The sequence below is a fragment of the Schistocerca piceifrons genome, chromosome 5 (assembly GCF_021461385.2).
Source record: "Schistocerca piceifrons isolate TAMUIC-IGC-003096 chromosome 5, iqSchPice1.1, whole genome shotgun sequence".
In the NCBI taxonomy this organism is placed as follows: domain Eukaryota; kingdom Metazoa; phylum Arthropoda; class Insecta; order Orthoptera; family Acrididae; genus Schistocerca; species Schistocerca piceifrons.
In genome coordinates this window covers 82,406,271-82,429,423 of record NC_060142.1, presented here as the reverse complement: position 1 = coordinate 82,429,423, position 23,153 = coordinate 82,406,271, and the positions used below count along the sequence as shown (strand labels likewise).

The window sequence follows — 23,153 nt, the reverse complement described above, 5'->3', positions numbered from 1 at the left end:
TGCTTCCCCAGAATCCGGTGAACTTCGTTTTTAAACCATGGTGTGTCCTTTCCATCCTCTATGAACTTACTAGGCACGTAACTCTCCAGACTACGATTTACAATCTGTTAAAACTTTGCTCATAATTCCTCTATACTGCTGCCCAATCCGATCACACACTTCAACAGCGCTCCTACTGAAGTCAGAGAGTAAATGAAGAGACTTCTGTGACGACACAAGCACGCTTGCCCGGTTTCGCAGTGGCAGATACCATAGGCCACTCCATTCGTAAATAATAGGGGTGAAAGCAATGGAAAAGAAACGGGATGCGAAAGAGAGAGGAAGGTAATAACGACTTCCAGCCGCACAGTGCACTGCAGCACAGCGAAAACGGTAACTGAAAATTTGTGCCGGACCAGGACTCGACGGTTAAATTATCCGCCTCGAGCATCCGCACACGCTTTCCGTCAGACCCAAATTCTCAACTTCTCGCCCATCGCACCGCATCGACACCCGCCCATTAACCCCTTACTAGCAGATTTATGATTCCTGTAGGTGAAACTTCCTGGCAGATTAAAACTGTGCGCCGGACCGAGACTCGAACTCGGGACCTTTGCAAAGGCGGTCCGGCGCACAGTTTTAATCTGCCAGGAAGTTTCATATCAGCGCACACTCCGCTGTAGAGTGAAAATTTCATTCTATTCCTGTAGGTGTTCGCCGGCCGGTGTGGCCAAGCGGTTAAAGGCGCTACAGTCTGGAACCGCGTGACCGCTACGGTTGCAGGTTGGAATCCTGCCTCGGGCATGGATGTGTGTGATGTCCTTAGGTTAGTTAGGTTTAAGTAGTTCTAAGTTCTAGGACTGATGACCTTAGAAGTTAAGTCCCATAGTGCTCAGACCCATTTGAACCATTTGAACCTGTAGGTGTTGGGACGTTGGCTGTGCATCCGCAATGAAACTCTTTCATGAAAACTCTTTCATCAAACAGTCGTGCAGTCATCAAGGGTACATGAGTGGGCCTTCGGCTATAACAGCCCATGTCGATGATGTTTGGTCAAAGTGTTTGCACGCTGACACTTGTTGATGTCTCAGCACTGAAATATGCAGCAATTTGAACGATTATATTCAGTCGTCGTTGGTCCCGATCTTGCAGGATCTTTTTCGGGTGCAGCGATGCCGGAGATTTGATGTATTACCGGATTACTGATATTCACGTGAAATTGTCGTACGGGAAAATCCCCAGTTCATCGCTACCTCGAAGATGCTGTGTCCCATCGCTTGTGCGCCGACTATAACACCATCTTCAAACTGACTTAAATCTTGATAACGTGCCATTGTAGCAGCAGTGACCGATGTAACGACTGTGCCAGACACTTGTTTTACGAGGTGCATTCACGTTCTAAGGCCTCCGATTTTTTTTCTCCGGACTGGAAAGAGATAGAAACATGCGCATTGTTTTAAAATGAGTCCGCGTTCATTGTCAATACGTCCCAGAGATGGCAGCACTGTACGGCAGATGGAATTTTACCGCCAGCGGCGAGAATGAGAACTGTTTTAAATACTTAAAATGGCGACGTTTTCCTTACTTGAACAGCGTGCAATCATTCGTTTTCTGAATTTGCGTGGTGTGAAACCAATTGAAATTCATCGACAGTTGAAGGAGACATATGGCGATGGAGTTATGGATGTGTCGAAAGTGCGTTCGTGGGTGCGACAGTTTAATGAAGGCAGAACATCGTGTGACAACAAACCGAAACAACCTCGGGCTCGCACAAGCCGGTCTGACGACATGATCGAGAAAGTGGAGAGAATTGTTTTGGGGGATCGCCGAATGACTGTTGAACAGATCGCAGATCGCCTCCAGAGTTGGAATTTCTGTGGGTTCTGTGCACACAATCCTGCATGACGACCTAAAAATGCGAAAAGTGTCATCCAGGTGGGTGCCGCGAATGCTGACGGACGACCACATGGCTGCCCGTGTGGCATGTTGCCAAGCAATGTTGACGCGCAACGACAGCACGAATGGGACTTTCTTTTCGTCGGTTGTGATACTAGATGAGACGAAAAAAAATGGGTCAAATGGCTCTGAGCACTATGGGACTTAACATCTTAGGTCATCAGTCCCCTAGAACTTAGAACTACTTAAACCTAACTAACCTAAGGACAGCACACAACACCCAGCCATCACGAGGCAGAGAAAATCCCTGACCCCGCCGGGAATCGAACCCGGGAACCCGGGCGTGGGAAGCGAGAACGCTACCACACGACCACGAGATGCGGACGGATGAGACGTGGATGCCATTTTTCAATCCAGAAACAAAGCGCCTGTCAGCTCAATGGAAGCACACAGATTCACCGCCACCAAAAAAATTTCGGGTAACCGCCAGTGCTGAAAAAATGATGGTGTTCATGTTCTGGGACAGCGAGGACGTAATCCTTACCCATTGCGTTCCAAAGGGCACTACCGTAACAGGTGCATCCTACGAAAATGTTTTGAAGAACAAATTCCTTCCTGCACTGCAACAAAAACGTATGGGAAGGGCTGCGCGTGTGCTGTTTCACCAAGACAACGCACCCGCACATCGAGCTAACGTTACGCAACAGTTTCTTCGTGATAACAACTTTGAAGTGATTCCTCATGCTCCCTACTCACCTGACCTGGCTCCTAGTGACTTCTGGCTTTTTCCAACAATGAAAGACACTCTCCGTGGCCGCACATTCACCAGCCGTGCTGCTATTGCCTCAGCGATTTTCCAGTGGTCAAAACAGACTCCTAAAGAAGCCTTCGCCGCTGCCATGGAATCATGGCGTCAGCGTTGTGAAAAATGTGTACGTCTGCAGGGCGATCACGTCGAGAAGTAACGCCAGTTTCATCGATTTCGGGTGAGTAGTTAATTAGAAAAAAAATCGGAGGCCTTCGAACTTGAATGCACCTCGTATATAGGCGTTGCCGGCGGCAGCGCCTTATTCTGCTTATTTACATACATCTGCATTTGAATACTCGCTACAACTAGTCGATTGAGACAAAGAAGTCGATCGGTTAGAAGAGGTTTGATAGGCACGGGGCTGAGGTGAGGAGGCACAGACCTGGTGCTTGCCGGCGAGCCCGGCGGAGCGCGGCAGCGAGTGTGTGGAGAACTTGGCGGCGGGCGGCGGGTCGTGCCTGCCCAGCGTGCCCGTCTGGATGACTCCGTCTGCGCTGCTGGCGCGCTCCCCCGCTGCCGCCGGCTGCTGGTGGTTCTGCTGCTGCTGGTGCTGCTGCTGGTGCTGGTGGTGCAGGTAGCCGCCGCCCTGGCCGCGCGACGCCTGCCGGCACAGCTGCCCCGCAGAGTCGGCCGGCGTCAGCGACTGGCTGCGCTGCTTCTTGCTGGGCAGCCGCGGCGGCGTGTCGCCGCGCCGCTGCAACGTCCCAACACAACTGCTCTACCAACGCGCTCCCCACTATGCGGTAACTTCACAAGTTGCCCCTAGCGGGTGGGGATAACGTGCGAGGGCTCCAAAACACCCAATAAGCTCTTTACTGTTTTTATGGTACACATAAGCTGATCAAACAACTAATGAAACTAAGAAAATAACCGCAACAAATATGTTTCATCGGCCAATGTACTTTCCATTGTTTCACTCTGAACTTTATTTCCTTTCTGGCTTTTTTCTTGATTTCCTTTATTGCTTGCTCGATGTACAGACTGAATAACATCAGGGACACGTTACAACCCCGTCTTCTTCTTCTCAGTTACTGCTTCCCTTTATGTCCTTCGGTTCTTGTAATTGCAGTCTGGTCACTGACCTTTCACTCCATTTATTTCATCTATGATACCTTCAGAATTTCAAAGAACGTATTGCAATCAAAAGTGTTAAAGACGTTCCCTAAATGTACAAATGCTACTAAAGTAGGATCGCCTTTGTTCAGTCTATTTTCTAAGGCGAAGTAACTAGGTCATCACGTGTTCCTACATTCCTAACAAGGGAACCTCCCCATAGCACCCCCCTCAGATTTAGTTATAAGTTGGCACAGTGGACAGGCCTTGAAAAACTGGACACAGATCAATCGAGAAAACCGGAAGAAGTTGTGTGGAACTATGAAAAAAATTAGTAAAATATACAAACTGAGTAGTCCATGCGCAACATATGCAACATCAAGGAGGTTGTAGCAGAAGGAGCGCCGTGGTCCCGTGGCTAGCGTGAGCAGCTGCGGAACGAGAGGTCCTAGGTTCAAGTCTTGCCTCGACTGAAAATTTAACTTTCTTTATTTTCGCAAAGTTATGATCTGTCGGTTCGTTCATTGACGTCTCTGTTCACTGTAATAAGTTTAGTGTCTGTGTTTTGCGACCGCACCGCAAAACCGTGCGATTAGTAGACGAAAGGACGTGCCTCTCCAATGGGAACCGAAAACATTTGATCGCAAGGTCATACGTCAACCGATTCCTCCACAGGAAAACACGTCTGATATATTCTATACGACACTGGTGACGGTATGTGCGTCACATGACAGGAATATGTTGTCGACCCACCTAACTTGTACACTTGTAAAAAGATTCTTCTACCTTGCCCGATTTAGGTTTTCTTGTGGATGTGATAATCACTCCGAAAAAAGTGATGAAAACATAAGAGTTTGTCACACAAACTGAAAATAAAAATTTAAACTTTTCACTCGAGGGAAGACTTGAACCTAGGACCTCTCGTTTGGTAGCTGCTCTCGCTAACCACGGGACCACGGTGCTCCGTGTAACGCATTGTCCTTGATGTTGCCTATCTTCGCATGGACTACTCAGTTTGTATATTTTACTAATTTTTTTCATAGTTCCACACAACTTCTTCCGGTTTTGTCGATTGTTCTGTGTTCAGTTTTTCAAGGCCTATCCACTGTGCCAACTTATAACTAAAACTGAGGGGGGTGCGATGGGGAGGTTCCCTTGTAAGCGACTCAGACTGGTATTCCCCAAAGTCTGCTTCTACAAGTCTTTTCATTCTTTATATAGTTTTGGCATTCCCTGATTATTTAATATAGAAAACGGCCAAGATGGCGAAATCTAGCTTGGCTTCCTGACGGTTATTTTGAATCGTCGTTGAAGCCACACGGTGGCGGAGACATACGAAGTCTCCCGCGTTCCAGGAATCCACGCCAGTTCGGACCACCCAACCTGTTGGCATGAGCTTGACCGCTCCAGTTGGCCACAACAGCTGGAACGGCTACACCTCCAGCCTCTATGATGTTGGCTGCTAGGACCTTTTTGTACACCGAGGAGGTGAACTGTAGTTCATCGACCGAGTATTTAAGTAGCCCAGAGAGCAGTTCTCCACCCCATTCCGTTGAAGTTACTAAATGTGTCGACATCGCGAGATTCATGTGCACCGGTTACCGTCATTTTGTGTCAAGTGTTGTCTTCCATTACCCTGGGAGCAGCCTTGTGTTAACCGTCCAAGAGTTGCTCGTGATGTTTAGACTTACGAAGCACGCGTCTGTGCTGTCGCTACGTTTGTACCGCGAGACGCGGGTAAGCTGTATTGTCCAGCACCGTTACTGTGACCGCGTTCTTGACCCATGACTAGCTTCTTTGTTTTAGCCAATCATGTGAATTCATTTTAGCGCTGTCTCTAGGGACAGGTCTCTACTCTGAAGACGTTATTGTTTGCTTGAACTGCTCTTTTGACTTGTTCTACGCCTGACTCGTCCTACAGCAAGTCTATTGCTCGCCAAGCTGCTGTTTTATTGTGGTAGTTTACATGTCCATTTACATGTCCATTTCTAAAAAGATGCATTGCCAGACTATACTGACTTTCATTAGTGTGTAGCTTCCATGCTGTCCCGTGTTGTTAATCACTTGTTTACTAGCTGCTGTAAGAAACAAAATGCAACGCCTGGGACAGAAGATCACCAGGTTATTGATCTGCTAGGGAACAATGGCAGTCGGTACGCCTTCGAAGGCAATTTCTTCCATCTTTCGATAATCTGTATTGATTCAGACTCTTCGGGGAGGCGACAGAGACCCTAGCCATAGCTACTGCTGTTCACCCAACGAGACACGCTACAATGTATCACTCTTCTCTATGCTTTTTTTCTGGGAGATAGTTTGTTGTACCAGATGATTAACGAGTTTTGAATATTTAGTCACATTTGCGTCTTTCATGCTTAATTTGTAAATTATTGACAATGAGAGCTCACTCCTGAGAGAGAAAGAGAGAGAGAGAGAGAGAGAGAGAGAGAGAGAGAGAGAGAGAGAGAGAGCACTCTTATATTTACGCAACATCAAGTATTACAGAACATACTTCTATTACATTAATTCTGTTAAATTAATAAGTCCCAGAATATCGATTAATACATCCAATATGGGTCTCTCAAGAACCATACATCGAACGCTAACAAAAGTCGATAGTACGAGGGTCACTCCAAAAGAAATGCACACTATTTTTGTATAAATAGTTTTCATTCTGCATATGTGAAAGTTTTAGTGTGTAGATACATTCTTCCCGCTTGCTTTCAAACTTAGTTCAACCTGTTCCCGTGAGTGGCGCCGTCACAGCGTGTCTTCAAGATGGCTGCTACACTTAACGTTCGTCAGAAGCAACGTGCTGTCACAGATTTCCTGTGCTGTGAAAACGAGACAGTGGGAAACATCCATAAGAGGTTGAAAAAGGTGTGTGGAGATGCTGCTGTCGATCGCAGTACAGTTAGTCGGTGGGCAAGCAGGTTACGTGATGAAAGCGGGCACGGCAATATTGAGGATTGTCCTCGCATAGTCGGCCGGGGTGGCCGAGCGGTTCTAGGCGCTTCAGTCGGGAACCGCGCGACCGCTACGGTCGCAGGTTCGAATCCTGCCTTTGGCATGGATGTGTGTGATGTCCTTAGGTTAGTTAGGTTTAAGTAGTTCTAAGTTCTAGGGGACTGATGACCTCAGCTGTTAAGTCCCATAGTGCTCAGAGCCATTTGAACCATTTGTGCTCGCAACGGCACGCCTCGTACTGCACACATTCCAGACGATGTGCAGACAGTTAACTAATTGGTGACTGCTGACAGACGCATCACAGTGAAGGAATTGTTACGCTACGTTGGGATAGGAGACGTAAATATTTGCAGAATACTGAAAGTGTTGGCGTTAAAAAAGGTTTGTGCCAGGTGGGTTCCCTGGATGTTGACAGTGGCTCACAAAGAAACAAGAAAAACGGTATGCAGCGAAATTTTGGAACAGTACGAAAATGGTGGAGATAAATTTCTTGGATGAATTGTGACGGGAGATGAAAGATGGCTCCATCATTTTTCACCAGAGACGAAGAGGCAATCAATGGAGTGGCATCATGCAAATTCACCCAAGAAAAAAAAATTCAATACTACACCTTCTGTTGGAAAAGTTATGGCTACGGTGTTTTTCGATTCCGAAGGACTCTTGCTTGTGGACATCATGCTAAGTGGAACCACCATAACTTCTGATGCATATGTGACGACACTGAAGAAACTTCAAGCTCGTCTGAGTCGTGTTCGACCACATCGGCAAAAGCGATCACAAAACTCGGATGGACAACACTGAAACACCCGCCTTACAGTCCTGACCTGACTCCATGTGACTATCATCTCTTTGGGAAACTGAAAGACTCTCTTCGTGGAACAAGGATTGAAGATGATGACTCCCTTGTGCACGCTGCCAAACAGTGGCTCCAACAGGTTGGTCCAGAATTTTACCGTGCGGGTATACAGACGCTGGTTCCAAGATGGCGTAAGGCAGTTGAGAGGGATGGAAATCATGTGGAGAAATGAAAATATTGTTCCTAAACTGGCTGATACAATAGCTCCGTACTTAGCAAACACACACAACCGCTCGCTCACCGATAGATCTGTACCTACAGATTGGAAAATTGCGCAGGTCGCACAAGTGTTTAAGAAGGGTAGGAGGAGTAATCCATCGGACTACAGACCTATATCATTGACGTCGGTTTGCAGTAGGGTTTTGGAGCATATATTGTATTCAAACATTATGAATCACCTCGAAGGGAACGATCTATTGATACGTAATCAGCATGGTTTCAGAAAACATCGTTCTTGTGCAACGCAGCTAGCTCTTTATTCGCACGAAGTAATGGCCGCTATCGACAGGGGATCTCAAGTTGATTCCGTATTTCTAGATTTCCGGAAAGCTTTTGACACCGTTCCTCACAAGCGACTTCTAATCAAGCTGCGGGCCTATGGGGTATCGTCTCAGTTGTGCGACTGGATTCGTGATTTCCTGTCAGGTCGCAGTTCGTAGTAGCAGACGGCAAATCATCGAGAAAAACTGAAGTGATATCAGGTGTTCCCCAGGGAAGCGTCCTGGGACCTCTGCTGTTCCTTATCTATATAAATGACCTGGGTGACAATCTGAGCAGTTGTCTTAGGTTGTTCGCAGATGATGCTGTAATTTACCGTGTAGTAAAGTCATCCGAAGACCAGTATCAGTTGCAGAGCGATTTAGAAAAGATTGCTGTATGGTGTGGCAGGTGGCAGTTGACGCTAAATAACGAAAAGTGTGAAGTGATCCACATGAGTTCCAAAGGAAATCCGTTGGAATTCGATTACTCGATAAATAGTACAATTCTCAAGGCTGTCAAATTAACTAAGTAGCTGGGTGTAAAAATTACGAACAACTTCAGTTGGAAAGGCCACATAGATAATATTGTGGGGAAGGCGAGCCAAAGGTTGCGTTTTATTGGCATGACACTTAGAAGAAGCAACAAGTCCACTAAAGAGACGGCTTACACTACACTCGTTTGGCCTCTGTTAGAATATTGCTGCGCGGTGTGGGATCCTTACCAGGTGGGATTGACGGAGGACATCGAAAGGGTGCAAAAAAGGGCAGCTCGTTTTGTATTATCACGTAATAGGGGAGAGAGTGTGGCAGATATGATACGCGAGTTGGAATGGAAGTCATTAAAGCAAGGACGTTTTTCGTCGCGGCGAGATCTATTTACGAAATTTCAGTCACCAACTTTCTCTTCCGAATGTGAAAATATTTTGTTGAGCCCAACCTACATAGGTAGGAATGATCATCAAAATAAAATAAGAGAAATCAGAGCTCGAACAGAAAGGTTTAGGTGTTCGTTTTTCCCGCGCGCTGTTCGGGAGTGCAATGGTAGAGAGATAGTATGATTGTGGTTCGATGAACCCTCTGCCAAGCACTTAAATGTGAATTGCAGAGTAAAGATGTAGATGCAGATGTAAAGGATGTATCTACACACTGTACAACTTTCAAACTTGTAGATTAAAAGATGGATTAAAAAAAAAATAATGTGCATTTTTTTTTGAATGACCCTCATAGTTCACTGGTCTTCGATACAGGATGACGTCACATATGGCTGAAGGCCTTGATGAACCAGTTATACGGCAGCTACAGCTACAGCTACAGTAGTGTGTGACTGACCTGCTGGGGCGCGGCGCGGTACGAGTTGTAGGGGTTGTAGCGCAGCGCGGGGGTTCCCCCGGGCGACGACAGCGGCGAGACGTGCTGCTGCTGCTGCAGGCCGTACTTGGAGGCGTAGAAGGAGAGCGGGTAGAGGCGGTTGCGCGGCGTCGAGATGCGCGCCCCGGACGCCGTGGAGACGCTCTTGCCGCTGCCCACGTAGTACGTGATGAGGTCGGGCACCGTGTCGTACGCGTCCTCCTCGAACTGGTACTGCACGCGCTCGTACACCGTGTCCGGCTGGATCACCACCTGCAACCGGCGCGGCGGGTCCGCAGGTCAGGAGGCGACAAGGAGCCACCAGTTACAGTGCACCGAACCAGTAATTAAACGTCATCACTAGAAGACTGGAAATGGAAACTGAAGATCGGTTACACACTCATGATCAGAAAAATTGAACACCTTGTACGACTACAGATAGAACGTTCATATTCACAGGGCACGTACATTAGTACGAGGGCGAGTCAAATGAAAACCTTAAATATTTTTTAAAATATTTATTATGCAGAAGTGGAACTTTTCAACATAATCTCCCCCACGCTCAATGCAAGTTGTAATGGTACTTGAATTACATAACCATTACGGCACCTCACCAGAACCTCTCGATACCAGCTATATTCTACTGTATTTCTGTGAAGTAGTTAACATATTTCTGAGACAACATTCAGATTTGATTTCATTAATGTAGAGGTACTTTGATACATCGATATGTTTACGTTGCAATAATATTATTCTTATGTGTATTCTTTCTTTTGTCACTATGATCTTTGACGTACTTGTAACTCTGATTTTTGGGCGCGTAAGCGATTATTAGTTAGTTGTTAGAGAGTCGGACCTTGAGAAAGTCAAGTCTTGGACTTCATGTTGGAAAGACGCATACTGTAGTCAGTTTATAAAATGCGAACTTTAACAGTGAGGAAAATGTTTTCAAGTATGTTTCGTATTGTGAAGTGAAATTTTGTGTGTTACGTGATATTGGAGCAAAAGTAATAAAAAAGAAATATAACTTAAATTCGGAATGCTGATTACTTTTTTACATCACCATTGTCCTACAAAAGTGTAATCTTCAAGAATGGTTTGTGAAGCGCATCTACAAAACTTTTGAATATCGCATAACAAAACCTAGGCCTCTTTGCATCCGAGCTTGGAATCATTACCACCTAGATTTTCGACGATTGAGCCATGATTTTACAACGAGACGGGCGTGGGAAACACGAAAAGATGAGTGCCTAGTTTATTTATTATTACATGGAATGACTTTATTAACTGTGCTCTAATGACACCTGCCACATAATAACTTTGTTGTTGCCCGAAAATGCAGTATTAAGCACCGTGAGCAACACCACAATCATTATTAAATTTTGACCTTTGTTGTGGTAGGGTTGTTAGAAAGTCCTCCAGCGCTTACGAAGTGCATAAATTCCTTTAGAAAAAAATTCTTTTGGTAGTCTGCGCAACCACTCATGCACCGCGTGGCGTACCTCTTCATCAGAGCGGAACTTATTTCCTCCAATTGCGTCTTTGAGTGGTCGAAACATATGGAAATCACTTGGGGCAAGGTGTGGTGAGTATGGTGGATGAGGAAGACACTCTAAATGCAGGTCTGTGATTGTTGCAACTATTGTACGAGCAGTGTGGGGCCTTGCATTGTCATGTTGCAGAAGGACACCTGCTGACAGCAATCCACGTCGCTTTGATTTGATTGCAGGCCGCAGATGATTTTTTAGGAGATCTTTGTATGATACACTGGTGACAGTGGTCCCTCTAGGCATGTAATGCTCCAAAATGTCGCCTTTTTCGTCCCAAAACAGAGTCAGCATAACCTTCCCTGCTGATGGTTCTGTTCGAAACTTCTTTTTTTGGTGATGAGGAATGGCGCCATCCTTTGCTCGCTCTCTTCGTTTCCGGTTGGTGGAAGTGAACCCAGGTTTCGTCCCCAGTAACGATTCTTGCAAGGAAGCCATCACCTACTCGTTCAAAGCGCTTCACAAAAGAGTCAGCATAGCCTTCCCTGCTGATGATTCTGGTCGAAACTTCTTTGGTTTTGGTGATGTGGCGCCTTTCCTTGCTCGCTCTCTTCGTTTCTGGTTGGTGGAAGTGAACCCAGATTTCATCCCCAGTAACTATTCTTGCAAGGAAGCCATCACCTTCTCGTTCAAAGCGCTGAAGAAGTTCTTCACAAGCATCAACACGTCGTTCTCTCATTTCAGGAGTCAGCTGCCGTGGCACCCATCTTGCAGACACTTTGTGAAACTGGAGCACATGATGCACAATGTGGTGTGCTGACCCATGACTAATCTGCAAACATGCTGCAATGTCATTCAGTGTCACTCGGTGGTTTTCCTTCATTATGGCTTCAACCGCTGCAATGTTCTGTGGAGTCACAACTCGTTGTGCCTGACCTGGACGAGGAGCATCTTCCACTGAAGTCACACAATATGCGAACTTCTACTCCATTCGTAGACTTGCTGCACCATACTGAACCTTCATCCGCGATGAATTTCAATGGGTTTCACATCTTCACTATGCAAATACCGAATAACAGAACGCTGTTCTTCCCTGGTGCAAGTCGCAAGTGGGGCGGCCATCTTTATACAGATACTGCGACAATATGTGTGCATCTGCACTATGCTGCCACCTACAGGCCATTCTGCACGCTGTTCGTAGCACACTTACCAACTTACAGGATAACGGCGCGAAATTTCGGTTTGTTATTACAAATTTAAGGTTTTCATTTGACTCACCCTCGTATGTTCGGCAGAAATGATTAGCATTATTACCATGTTGGCCCGCGGGTTCAAGATCAACATCGATATCGCGGCGCAACACCACCTGCCTGCGGCTCTCGTTGTCCCCAAAAACTGAAGGTGGTGGACATGCAGGATGTCTCGCAGACGCATGCGCGGACCGTCCCGTCAGAAATCAGTGAGTTCGAAATAAGGGTGCATTCTGGCGTGATACAATGTGATGCATCCCTCCGCGAAACTGTTGGTCATGTGGGAGGAAGTGTTTCGGCATTGCAGTGGGTGTGTGAAGAGTGGTTCACAGAAGGCAGTAGAACACGACTAGGACATACACCACCCGAACTCCCCCCCCCCAACAGACGATCGACATCTCATTCGAACGACAATACAGGACAGATCTACGTCCCCCTCGGCTCTATTGAAACAGTGTAATGCATCGTACACTGTCAGGGGTGACAGACAATCTGTTGCCGTTTATTACGGCGTGGGTTACGTGCGCGTCGCGACTTCTCCGCCTACCTTTGACGAATGTGCAGAACCATGCTAGACGGCAATATTGTATAGAATGACGTCACTGGGAACAGGAGTGACATGAGATAGTGTTTTCGGACGAATCCACGTTCTGTTTGTTTGACAATGATGGCAGCATTTTGGTTCGCCGCAGACGAGGCATTTGCACAAGACATACAGCGGAAACTCAAGGACTTATAATGTAGGGTGCCCAGGGTGACTTGCGTAAATGACATTCTGCGACCCGCAGCCACATCCTTTCTGTTCAATACACCAGACGCCATTTTTCAGCAAGACAACGCACGACCATATGTTCCTGCACGAACACGTGTCTTCTTGGTGTCATAGGATGTCAGCCTTTCGTCCTGGACCACCAGGTTTGTTGCCAGTCGAGAACGACATGTACAGCGCTGCGACCCAATACCAACCACCTCAGATGAACTTCGGAACCAGGTGAATGCAGCGTGGATTGCCATACCACAGAACGCCTTTCATGCCTTATACGCGTCGATGTCATAAAACACGTTCCATGATTCTACAACAGACTAATGCAACGATATAGGCCTATAATGATGTAAATCTGCCCTACAACCCTTCTTGAAAACGGAAATGACTTGAGCTTTTTTAAAGTCGCTAGGTACCCTCCGTTGCTCCAGCGATCTACGATAAACTGCTGCTAGAATAGGAACAAGTTCTTTCGCATATTTAACTATGCACCTGCATCTGTTGTTTGCAGGACGTGTATGGGTAAATCAAAGCTGTGTTCCATACTACCGGTCTTTTTCCTGTATCTGTGCCTTTGACAGAAGCTTGTACAAAAGTCGTAATGTTTGAGGTCAGAATATGATTAGGGATCTCGCAACAGACGGACGTCAGCGACATTGGTCTGTAATTCTGTGCTTTTGTAAACACGAGTAACCTGCGCTCTTTTAAAGTCACACGCGTCTGTTCGTTGCGCGAGCGGATCTCGTTAACGTTAGCCAGGAAAGGGGCTAATTACACGGCGTACGCAGTGTGAAATCCTACAAAAATTCCGGCAGGACCTCGTGTTTTGCTCGCTTTAAGCAGACTCTTAAGTATTCTGAAGTACCGGCGTGCTGTTTCCTGAGTCAGTGCGTCGACCGAACACTGGTACCGTAGTATCGTCATCATATCCAGTATTAGTTTACGCACGCTTGTCTGTTCCAATTTCAAGTAGATTGTAGCTAATCTTCCCGTCTCTTCTTAGGACGCCCAACATTTCTTTTCTCTGGTGGTGTGTATTTGAGTATTACTGTACATATTTCGTTCAGCTGACGTCCTTTGAATGTGTTCACGCCATTTCTTCCAAACTGTGCTTTTTACGGTCAGTACATTCGTAACTTCACTATTACACTTCCGAAGTGTGAGTTTGTAACGAGCTAGTGGTCTTAGAGGTTTCGTCTCCGCTTTTTCAATCCTCCTCCATAGACTGGGGACCACACATATTGGTACTGCCAAAATATTGTAAACGTCTAGACTGTCTCCTAACTTTTTTGAAAAGAGTGCAATTTATATAGTACCTACCAACAGTTAAAATTCGTACAATTTGCATTCTTCATCACGGCATATAATATATGACGTCTCATATCTAAGGTATTTAATAAAATTATATACTTGTTCTAACGATTTATCATCAATTATTATTTTTGTTCTTAAATGCTCCTTACCATGGAATGCCACTAGCTTAGTTTTATTTTTAGATACCGTCATATTATAACAATCTGGTACCGTGTGCAAAGACCAAATTGCCCTCTGTAATTTATCTTAGCAATCCGCTAAGATTATTTGGCTATTTGCAAACAAGAGTGTATATACAAGTTTATTATTAATCTTATAATGGTGCGCTACTTTATTCTGCCATGTCTTTACGACGTTGTCTATACATACATTAAATAATACTGGTGTAGTGAGAGTCATTCTCATTTGTTGTCTAAATATATACATTTTTAAATGCAAGGTGAATGGTGGGAAATGCCAGAACATTCAAATAACAACATTTTTAAATGTAATATTTAAGACTACTGCTTTCTCCCATGAATAAAACAGCTTCAAAGGTCTGATTAAAAGTGAGTTTTTCGCACATCTGTATGTTTATGACGTCATATCTACATCTACATCTACATCTACATGGTTACTCTGCAATTCACACTTAAGTGCCTGGCATTCATCGAACCATTTTCATACTATTTCTCTACCATTCCACTCTAGAATGACGCGTGGGGAAAAGGAACATCTAAATCTTTTCGTTGGAGCTCTGATTTCTCTTATTTTATTATGATGATCATTTTTCCTCACGTAGGTGGGCGTCAACGAAATATTATCTTCTGAACTACGGGTTATATCACTTTGCAGGCACATTCAGTGGATGCTCTCTGCAAAATCTATTGCCAATACATTTCGTAGTAAAGAAGTAATAAATTTAAATGTCATGCCTCGTGGTGATGTTTTACTGAATGAGCATCAGAAACGGTAGTAAGAGATAAACTTTTTCCTTTCTTCATTTCGTGGGGGCTGTCAGCGACAAAAAGTTTCTTCCTTGTTCTAAATTGTGTGTTAAGTTGGCTGGAAGTCACTACGTGCTCTCGTTCTCAAAAGCTAGATGAATATAACGTGGGTAATTTGCGCGTGAAAAACTCATTTTTAATCAGACGTTTGTAGGTGTTTTTTTCACAGCGAAAGCAGTAATTTTTAAATATTGCATTTAAAAATGTTGTTATCTTAATGTTCTGGCACTTCTCGCCATTCACCTTACATTTGAAAATGTATTATACAGTGTCTGTCTTTTAATACTTGGCTTATTGCGTTACACCTTTGAAATAAGATCATAGTACGAGGGTCACTCCAAAAGAAATGTACACTATTTTTGCAAAAATACAGTTTTCATTCTGCATGTGTGAAAGTTTTACAGTGTATAGATACATCCTTCCCGCTTGTTTTCAAACTTAGTTCAACCTGTTCCCGTGAGTGGCGCCGTCACAGCATGTCTTCAAGATGGCTGTGACACTTGACGTTCGTCAGAAGCAATGTGCTGTCATAGAATTCCTAGGCTGTGGAAACGAGACAGTGGGAAACATCTACAAGATGTTGAAAAAGGTGTACGGAGACGCTGCTGTCGATCGCAGTACAGTTAGTCGGTGGGCAAGCAGGTTACGTGATGAAAGCGGACTCGCCAATGTTGAGGATTGTCCTCGCAGCGGCAGGCCTCGTACTGCACACACTCCAGACAATGTGCAGACAGTTAACGAATTGATGACTTCTGACAGACGCACCACAGTGAACGAATTGTTACGCTACGTTGGGATAGGTTAAGGAAGTGTTTGCAGAATACTGAAAGTTTTGGCGTTTAAGAAGATTCGTGCCAGGTGCGTTCTCAGGATGTTGATAGTGGCCCACAGAGGAACAAGAAAAACTGTATGCAGCGAACTTTTTGAACAGTATGAGAATGGTGGAGACGAATTTTTTGGAAGAACTGTGACAGGTGATGAAACATGGCTCCATCATTTTTCACCAGAGACGAAGAGGCAATCAATGGAGTGGCATCATGCAAATTCACCCAAGAAAAAAAAAATTCAATACTACACCTTCTGTTGGAAAAGTTATGGCTACGGTGTTTTTCGATTCCGAAGGACTCTTGCTTGTGGACATCATGCTAAGTGTAACCACCATAACTTCTGATGTATATGTGACGACACTGAAGAAACTTCAAGCTCGACTGAGTCGTGTTCGACCACATCGGCAAAAGCAGGATATTTTGCTGTTGCACAATGCACGGCCACATGTCACTCAAAAAGCGATCACAAAACTCGGATGGACAACACTGAAACATCCGCCTTACAGTTCTGACCTGGCTCCATGTGACTATAATATCTTTGGCTCTTCGTGGAACAAGGTTTGAAGATGATGACTCCCTTGTGCACGCTGCCAAACAGTGGCTCCAACAGGTCCAACCGTGCGGGTATATAGGCGCTGGTTCCAAGACAGCGCAAGGCAGTTGAGAGGGATGGAAATTATGAGGAGAAATGAAAATAATGTTCCTAAAGGATGTACCTACACACTGTAAAACTTTCGAACATGTAGAATAAAAAGATGGATTAAAAAAAAAACTGTGTGAATTTCTTTTGGAGTGATCCTCGTACTTAATGAGTAGTTATGACAGCATTTTGAGCTTTTCTACATGGTCAATAATTATATGAAATACTCTAAATACGTTTTTTTGCAACATGAAACTGGGACCACTTGAGCGGGTGATCGTTTTAGTGGCTTGTAATGGACATCTTTGGTAAGGTCTGACTGTGAAAATTATCGTAGGTTTCAGGAACAGTCTTTCATAAGGATGCACGAATTACTACTGCTAGCCTTCCTCTGTCAGCATCCCTGCAACACTCTAGGAAAGGGGTCGATAAAACAACATGACATGGCGAAAAACACATTGCTGTAATCAGCCATATGATAACACACGTAATCCACGAAATGGCACCATGTTCGGCATTGTTTCGATTCGCCTGTTTCCGCTCGATGTCCAGCATATCAAGAGTGCTTTACGTAAATTAGCCGGCAATTGAAAAAGAAATTTGCATCAGTGCCGGCTGCGGCAGCAGCAGCATCAGCAGCGCTCTCGTCAGCGGTGATGCGACGCCCGTCGCAGTGTTGGCAGAGAGAGTGCCACTCCAATGATGAATTGATCGGCGCCGTGCTCTCTAAAACAGCCCGGGGCGGACGCGTGTCAGGGCAGCGAAGCGAGCAATGCTTCAAACGGCAGCTTTCACAGCCGCCGGCAGCGCAAACTCTGAATGCGCGCTCCGGACGCCTATCTCACCTTGCGCCCTCTGGCTCCGATTGCCGCCATTATTCGCGCCTTTCGTACGGCAGTTCCTCTTGGTACAAACGGCCTGCCATCTCATGTAACCCTTTGAAGCGGTTTTAAACGATGACATCGCGTGTACGTTCGTTCGTCACGTTTATAGCGCTAAGCCAAACCCTGCATGCATCGGTTTCCTCTAGGCGACAGCACACTAGTACATCTACGACGCTACAGAAAACCAGTTCCAGGATTCAAACCTTTCACTACCAATTTTTTTCAGTGTGAAAAGACATTATTTAATGAATATCATCGTCAGAAATAACAATATGAAAAAAATACACACGTCAAAGAAGTTTTGCATCACCTCGGTTCCGAGAGTTGCGGAACCTGTACAGAAAATTGGAAGAGAGATCAACATAAACATCATTTCCGCCCTTTTTATTGCTCATGAAAACGACACATTGCATGTTGTACCATCATACAGGAGACCTTCAGAGGTGTAGCTCCAGGTTGCTGTACACACCGGTAATTCTAATAACCAGTAGCACGCCCTCTTGCTTTGATGCATGCCTGTATTCGTCGTGGTTTACTATCCACAAGTTCATCAAGGCACTGTTGGTCCAGATTGTCCCACTCCTCAACGGCGATTTGGCGTAGATCCCTCAGTGTGGTTAGTGGGTCACGTCGTCCATAAACAGGCCTTTTCAATCTATCCAAGGCGTGTTCGACAGGGTTCATGTCTGGAGAACATGCTGGCCACTCTAGTCGAGCGATGTCGTTATTCTTAAGTAAGTAATTCAGAACGTGTGCACGATGGGGGCGCGAATAGTCGCCCATGAAGACGAATTCCTCGCCAATATCCTTCCCATATAGTTGCACTATCGGCCGGAGGATGACATTCACGTGTCGTACAGCCGTTACGGCGCCTTCCATGACCACCAACGGCGTACGTCGGCCCCACATAATGCCACCCTAAAACAGCAGGGAACATCCATTTTGCTGCACTCGCTGGATAGTGTCTCTAAGGCGTTCAGCCTGACCGAGTTGCCTCCAAACACGTATCCCACAATTCTCTGGTTGAAAGCATATGTGACACTCATCGGTGAAAAGAACGTGATGCCAGTTCTGAGTGGTCCATTCGGCATGTTGTTGGGCCCATCTGTATCACGCTGCGTGGTGTCGTGGTTGCAAAGATGGACCTCGTCATGGACGTCGAGAGTGAAGTTGCGCATCATGCGGCCTATTGCGCACAGTTTGAGTAGTAACACGACGTCCTGTGGCTGCACGAAAAGCATTATTCAACATGGTGGCGTGGTGTCAGGGTTCCTCCGAGCCATAATCCGTAGGTAGCGGTCACCCACTGTAGTAGCCCTTGGGCGGCCTGTGCGAGGCGTGTCATCGACAGTTCCTGTCTCTCTGTATCTCCTCCATGTCTGAACAACATCGCTTTTGTTCACTCCGAGACGCCTGGACACTTCCCTTGTTGAGACCCCATCCTTGCACAAAGCAACAATGCGGACGTGATCGAACCGCGGCATTGACCGTCTAGGCATGGTTGAACTAAAGACAACATGAGGCGTGTACCTCCTTCCATGTGGAATGACTGGAACTGACGGGCTGTCGGACTCCCCTCTGTCTAATAGGCGCTGCTCATGCATGGATGTTTACATCTTTGGGCGGGTTTAGTGACATCTCTGAACAGTCAAAGGGATTGTGTATGTGATACAATATCCACAGTCAACATCTGTCTTCAGGAGTTCTGGGAACCGAGGTGATGCAAAACTTTTTTTGATGTGTGTATTTCCCACCAAATCGTTTCTCATCAGAGGGAGGGGGTGAGACATACAGGGTTATTCATAAGTACCACCAGAGTTTCAGACGATGTTTACGCAAAAACTGCAAGACATACAGAAAATAGACACATATCAGCGGATGGAGCATCCCTCCAAGGCTTTAACTCACATTAAAGGTGCTTAATACTGACATCGTTTGTTACTCCGAAAATGTCAATACATGCCTGCAGCTCGCTATGCAGATCTGTTCCCTGGGTTGCATACATGCAGGCGCGAACCGATTCGATGCGCGACAGTGCAGAGGGGATGATTTGTCTACATGTTCTGATATGCTCGCCTCTTGGTGCATCTGCACGACGGTCTGTATTACGAGTTGGACCTTCGAGAGGTGCTGTACTCGTATCTCTGGTGCAAAAGGAAAAGTCCTGACCGATTTACTCATCACTGCCTGACCCAAACCGCTAAGGATAGGTACATGAGACTTGGAGAGGGTGTTGATCTGAATATGAGATTTTTCGAAATCCACCCCTAAGGGTGTGAAATAGGGGATGAAAGGTTTCTGGATATATGTCGCTATTAAAGCAATTTTGAAGCTAGAACTACAAAATTTGGCATTTGGGTTTTTGGTCAGAAATAAATAAATACGGGTTTCAGCAGTTGTGGAAATTTAACCGGTAAGGGGGGGAGAAATAATGGGTGAATATTAAAGAACTATTAAAGCAATTTAAAGCAATATCTATGAAAATTGGTATTTGACTTCTCGGTTAGAAATAAAGAAAAGTACGTGGTTTCAGCGTTTCTGGAAGCTGAATCCCCAAGTGAATGGAAATATCTGGTGAAATAGAGGCTGGAATGTTTTATGAAAATATTGCAATTACGAAATCATTTATAATGCTAAATCTATGAAAACTGCTATTTGCCTTCTAAAGAAATACGTCTTAGGGGATGAAAGTTTCTATAGAAATGTCGCCACAACAAGTCAAAAGGCAAGATTAACAAAGACCTCCGACTCCAGCTACCAGAAACGCTTTTTGGTCAGAAGCATATGTGTAAAAGACCATGCTTCTACGACCTTAACTGGTGCGAAAGGTTTATAAGACGTCGCAGTTTCTGTACAAAGCACAAATTCTATTAAAGAAAAAAATCTGTGCAGAGCATGCAGTGTACGCGAGCGAAGCAGCGGGCGCTAAGCTAGTCCACCGATAGGTGTCATTTTTCTGTAGCCCTTGTAGTTTCCGTGCAGTCGTTTTACGAAACCCCGGAGGTACTTATGAGTAACCTTGTATGTGTCCCACTGGCATTTTGACGAGGGGACTATATTTTCCTGTGACCATGACATGAATGAGCATCCTGTATCTTCATTTGTGATAAATATTTTCAGAAAAGCACTTGGATCCTATTTATGATTGCAAGTGTTTGACATTTCGGTAGATTGTTCCAGGTGACAAGCTGTTTTATCATTACACTGAAACTCGAGTGTCTCATGAGGCAGTCTCATCGAGCCTTGTACTTTTAGTACGGTGTGAAACAGTTCTCCGACAAAACTGTTTGATATGAGCTACATAAGGTATTTGTTTTAGTTGCCTTCTTTCTCTTAGCACATCCTGCGCACCTTCTTGTTTTACGTTCAGCAGATGATCCCGCCATTCACCACAGATTGGTACGCAGCATATGGGCGTTCAGTAGCTCTCTTTCTTTTGACAATCGCGTCTTGCTTAACCAATGCAATCGTTTGCTCTTCAAGTGCGATATGAAAATAAATCAATTGCTTTTCATTTTGGCTAGATATGTCGCATGTAGAGGGTTAAGAATGAAACTTCAAGACAGCACAACCAATAGGTGCAATCTCCAATTATAAGAAATGTGCAAACCATTAGCAGGAATACCCTTCACAATTGGGACATTGAAACATAGCGATAACATGCAGAAAATCCGTACTCGCCCTCTGATAACCCATTACATGACACACACAGCCCGACGACAGTGAAAGGTACACTCAGTAATCTTTTGTTTTCGAAAGACAATTACGTTAAATATCGTGATGTAAGATCATTTTCTAACCAGGTGGAATCGTCAGAACATTGGAAAATATGGAATTTTTACATATACATCACACCTAATGATTTCCGAATTATCGAAGAATTATTTATTTCGATCCGTTCACAATTGAGGAGGAAAGAGCTTGTTAACTCGGGAGGGTGGGAGGATAGGTCGTTTGTTGTAATGCAACAGAACAACTGTTTAATTTATTGCATATAAACAAGTGGTTGCATTTCTTTTCAGACTTTGTGTGGTTAGGGTTTCCAGTCATGTTAAATTTCTTTGAGGACATCATGGTTCCTTTTAACAGCAAATACTATTTGCTCATAAAATTCACTATGGGTTCCATTTTCGGCCTTGTGGCTATTATCAAAAGGACTACTGTAAAAATTTAGTACTTCAGGACACGTCAAGCCTTTAGAAAGATCTGGCATGTATGTAAGTCATCAGAAAGTCCATAGGCCAAGTTTTTAATTGGAAGACTGCATTTACATTAGACAAGAACGAGATTATGCATATAATAAAAGTGGCGTAATTATATACAATTTTGTCGTTTTTGTCCCCTTTTGCGTAAAAAAAAAGATTCAACCACAACACATGTTCACAGTATTAACCTATGACCCTGCAACGTTAATCTCTGAACTATCTTACCTCGACGAATATATTCTCGAAATTTCATTACTCTACGTTAGTTATTTTTTGGTGCTGTAATTTTTTCGCGTCAATGTAAACGTCTTAGAAACTTGCGAAGAATCATTGGCCCAAACTGTAAAACAGGAACATAGAAAGGGAGGTACAGTCATGAGGTGTATACTATTTATGCAGATCCATCTACTAGAAAAACACTAGAAGAATAGTGAAATCATCTGGATTGAGATGGGCGGAGCGTGTAGCACGGATGATGATATGTAAATAACTAAAAGGATATTGTTGTGGGGACTCAGTTCACCGGACCTCAGTTATACGCATTCAGGATAATCTGGATTATCAACCTCGAGCAAACACACCGATAAGCCAAAACGTCATTGCCACTGCCCATCGCGACGTTGACTGCCGCCTGGTGTCTTTGTGGGCAATTGACGCGGTGACAAAAGTGTGTAAGCGGAGCAAACCGCATGGGGGATCACCCTAGCGAAGATAGGGGCTGCAAATGGCGAAATCCATTGAGATAAACGACTTTGACAAGGAGCGGATTATTACTACGCAAACCCTATGAATGAGTATCTGAAAAACGGAGAGGCTGGTCGAATGTTCACATGCTACTGTCGTGAGCACCTACAGAAAGAGGTAGGAGGACAGTGAAACTACTTCTAGGCGCTAAATGATTGGACGTCCACGACTGTTCGGAGGCTTTTCTGCTCAGCAAAGCAGGACAGATAGTGATCTGTGACATCTCTGCCGTATGAACACAATGGTGGTCCACGCACTAGTGTTTCGGAGCACACTATTCACCGTGTACTGTCGAACATGGTGCTCCGCACCATACCACACCTACTTGTTCACACGTTGACCCAACGACATTGTTAGTTACGATTGCAGTGGGCATGGGATCATCGGGATTCGACTGTCGATCAATGGAAACGGCTCTTCGGGTGAATCACTAGGTCGATGGTCGTCTCCACAAACGCCGTCATCGAGGTGGACGGCGGCTCGAAACGTGTAGCGTGCCACAGACACAGGCTGGTGGGAGCAGTATTATGCTACGGGGGATTTTCTCCTACGTATGCATGGGACCTATGTTAGTAATCGAAGACACGCTAACAGCTGCGAACCATCTGCATTCCTTCATACCTGATGGCTTCCCCGACGGCGCTTTCATCTTTCAGCAATGTAATTGTCCG

At 45.1% G+C, this 23,153-nt stretch overlaps 1 protein-coding gene across 1 annotated transcript in view; it reads right to left on the bottom strand.

Moving 5' to 3' along the window:
• LOC124798755 (breast cancer anti-estrogen resistance protein 3 homolog) overlaps positions 1–23,153 on the bottom strand; it is a 227,174-nt gene that overhangs the window by 99,547 nt on the left and 104,474 nt on the right. The window contains exons 3-7 of the mRNA XM_047262283.1: positions 9,369–9,655; positions 5,218–5,229; positions 4,694–4,697; positions 3,306–3,377; positions 3,066–3,233 (exon numbers count right to left, since the gene is read on the bottom strand). Of these exons, the coding sequence (XP_047118239.1) occupies positions 3,066–3,233; positions 3,306–3,377; positions 4,694–4,697; positions 5,218–5,229; positions 9,369–9,655 (543 nt within the window). The remainder of the gene's footprint in view (positions 1–3,065; positions 3,234–3,305; positions 3,378–4,693; positions 4,698–5,217; positions 5,230–9,368; positions 9,656–23,153) is intronic.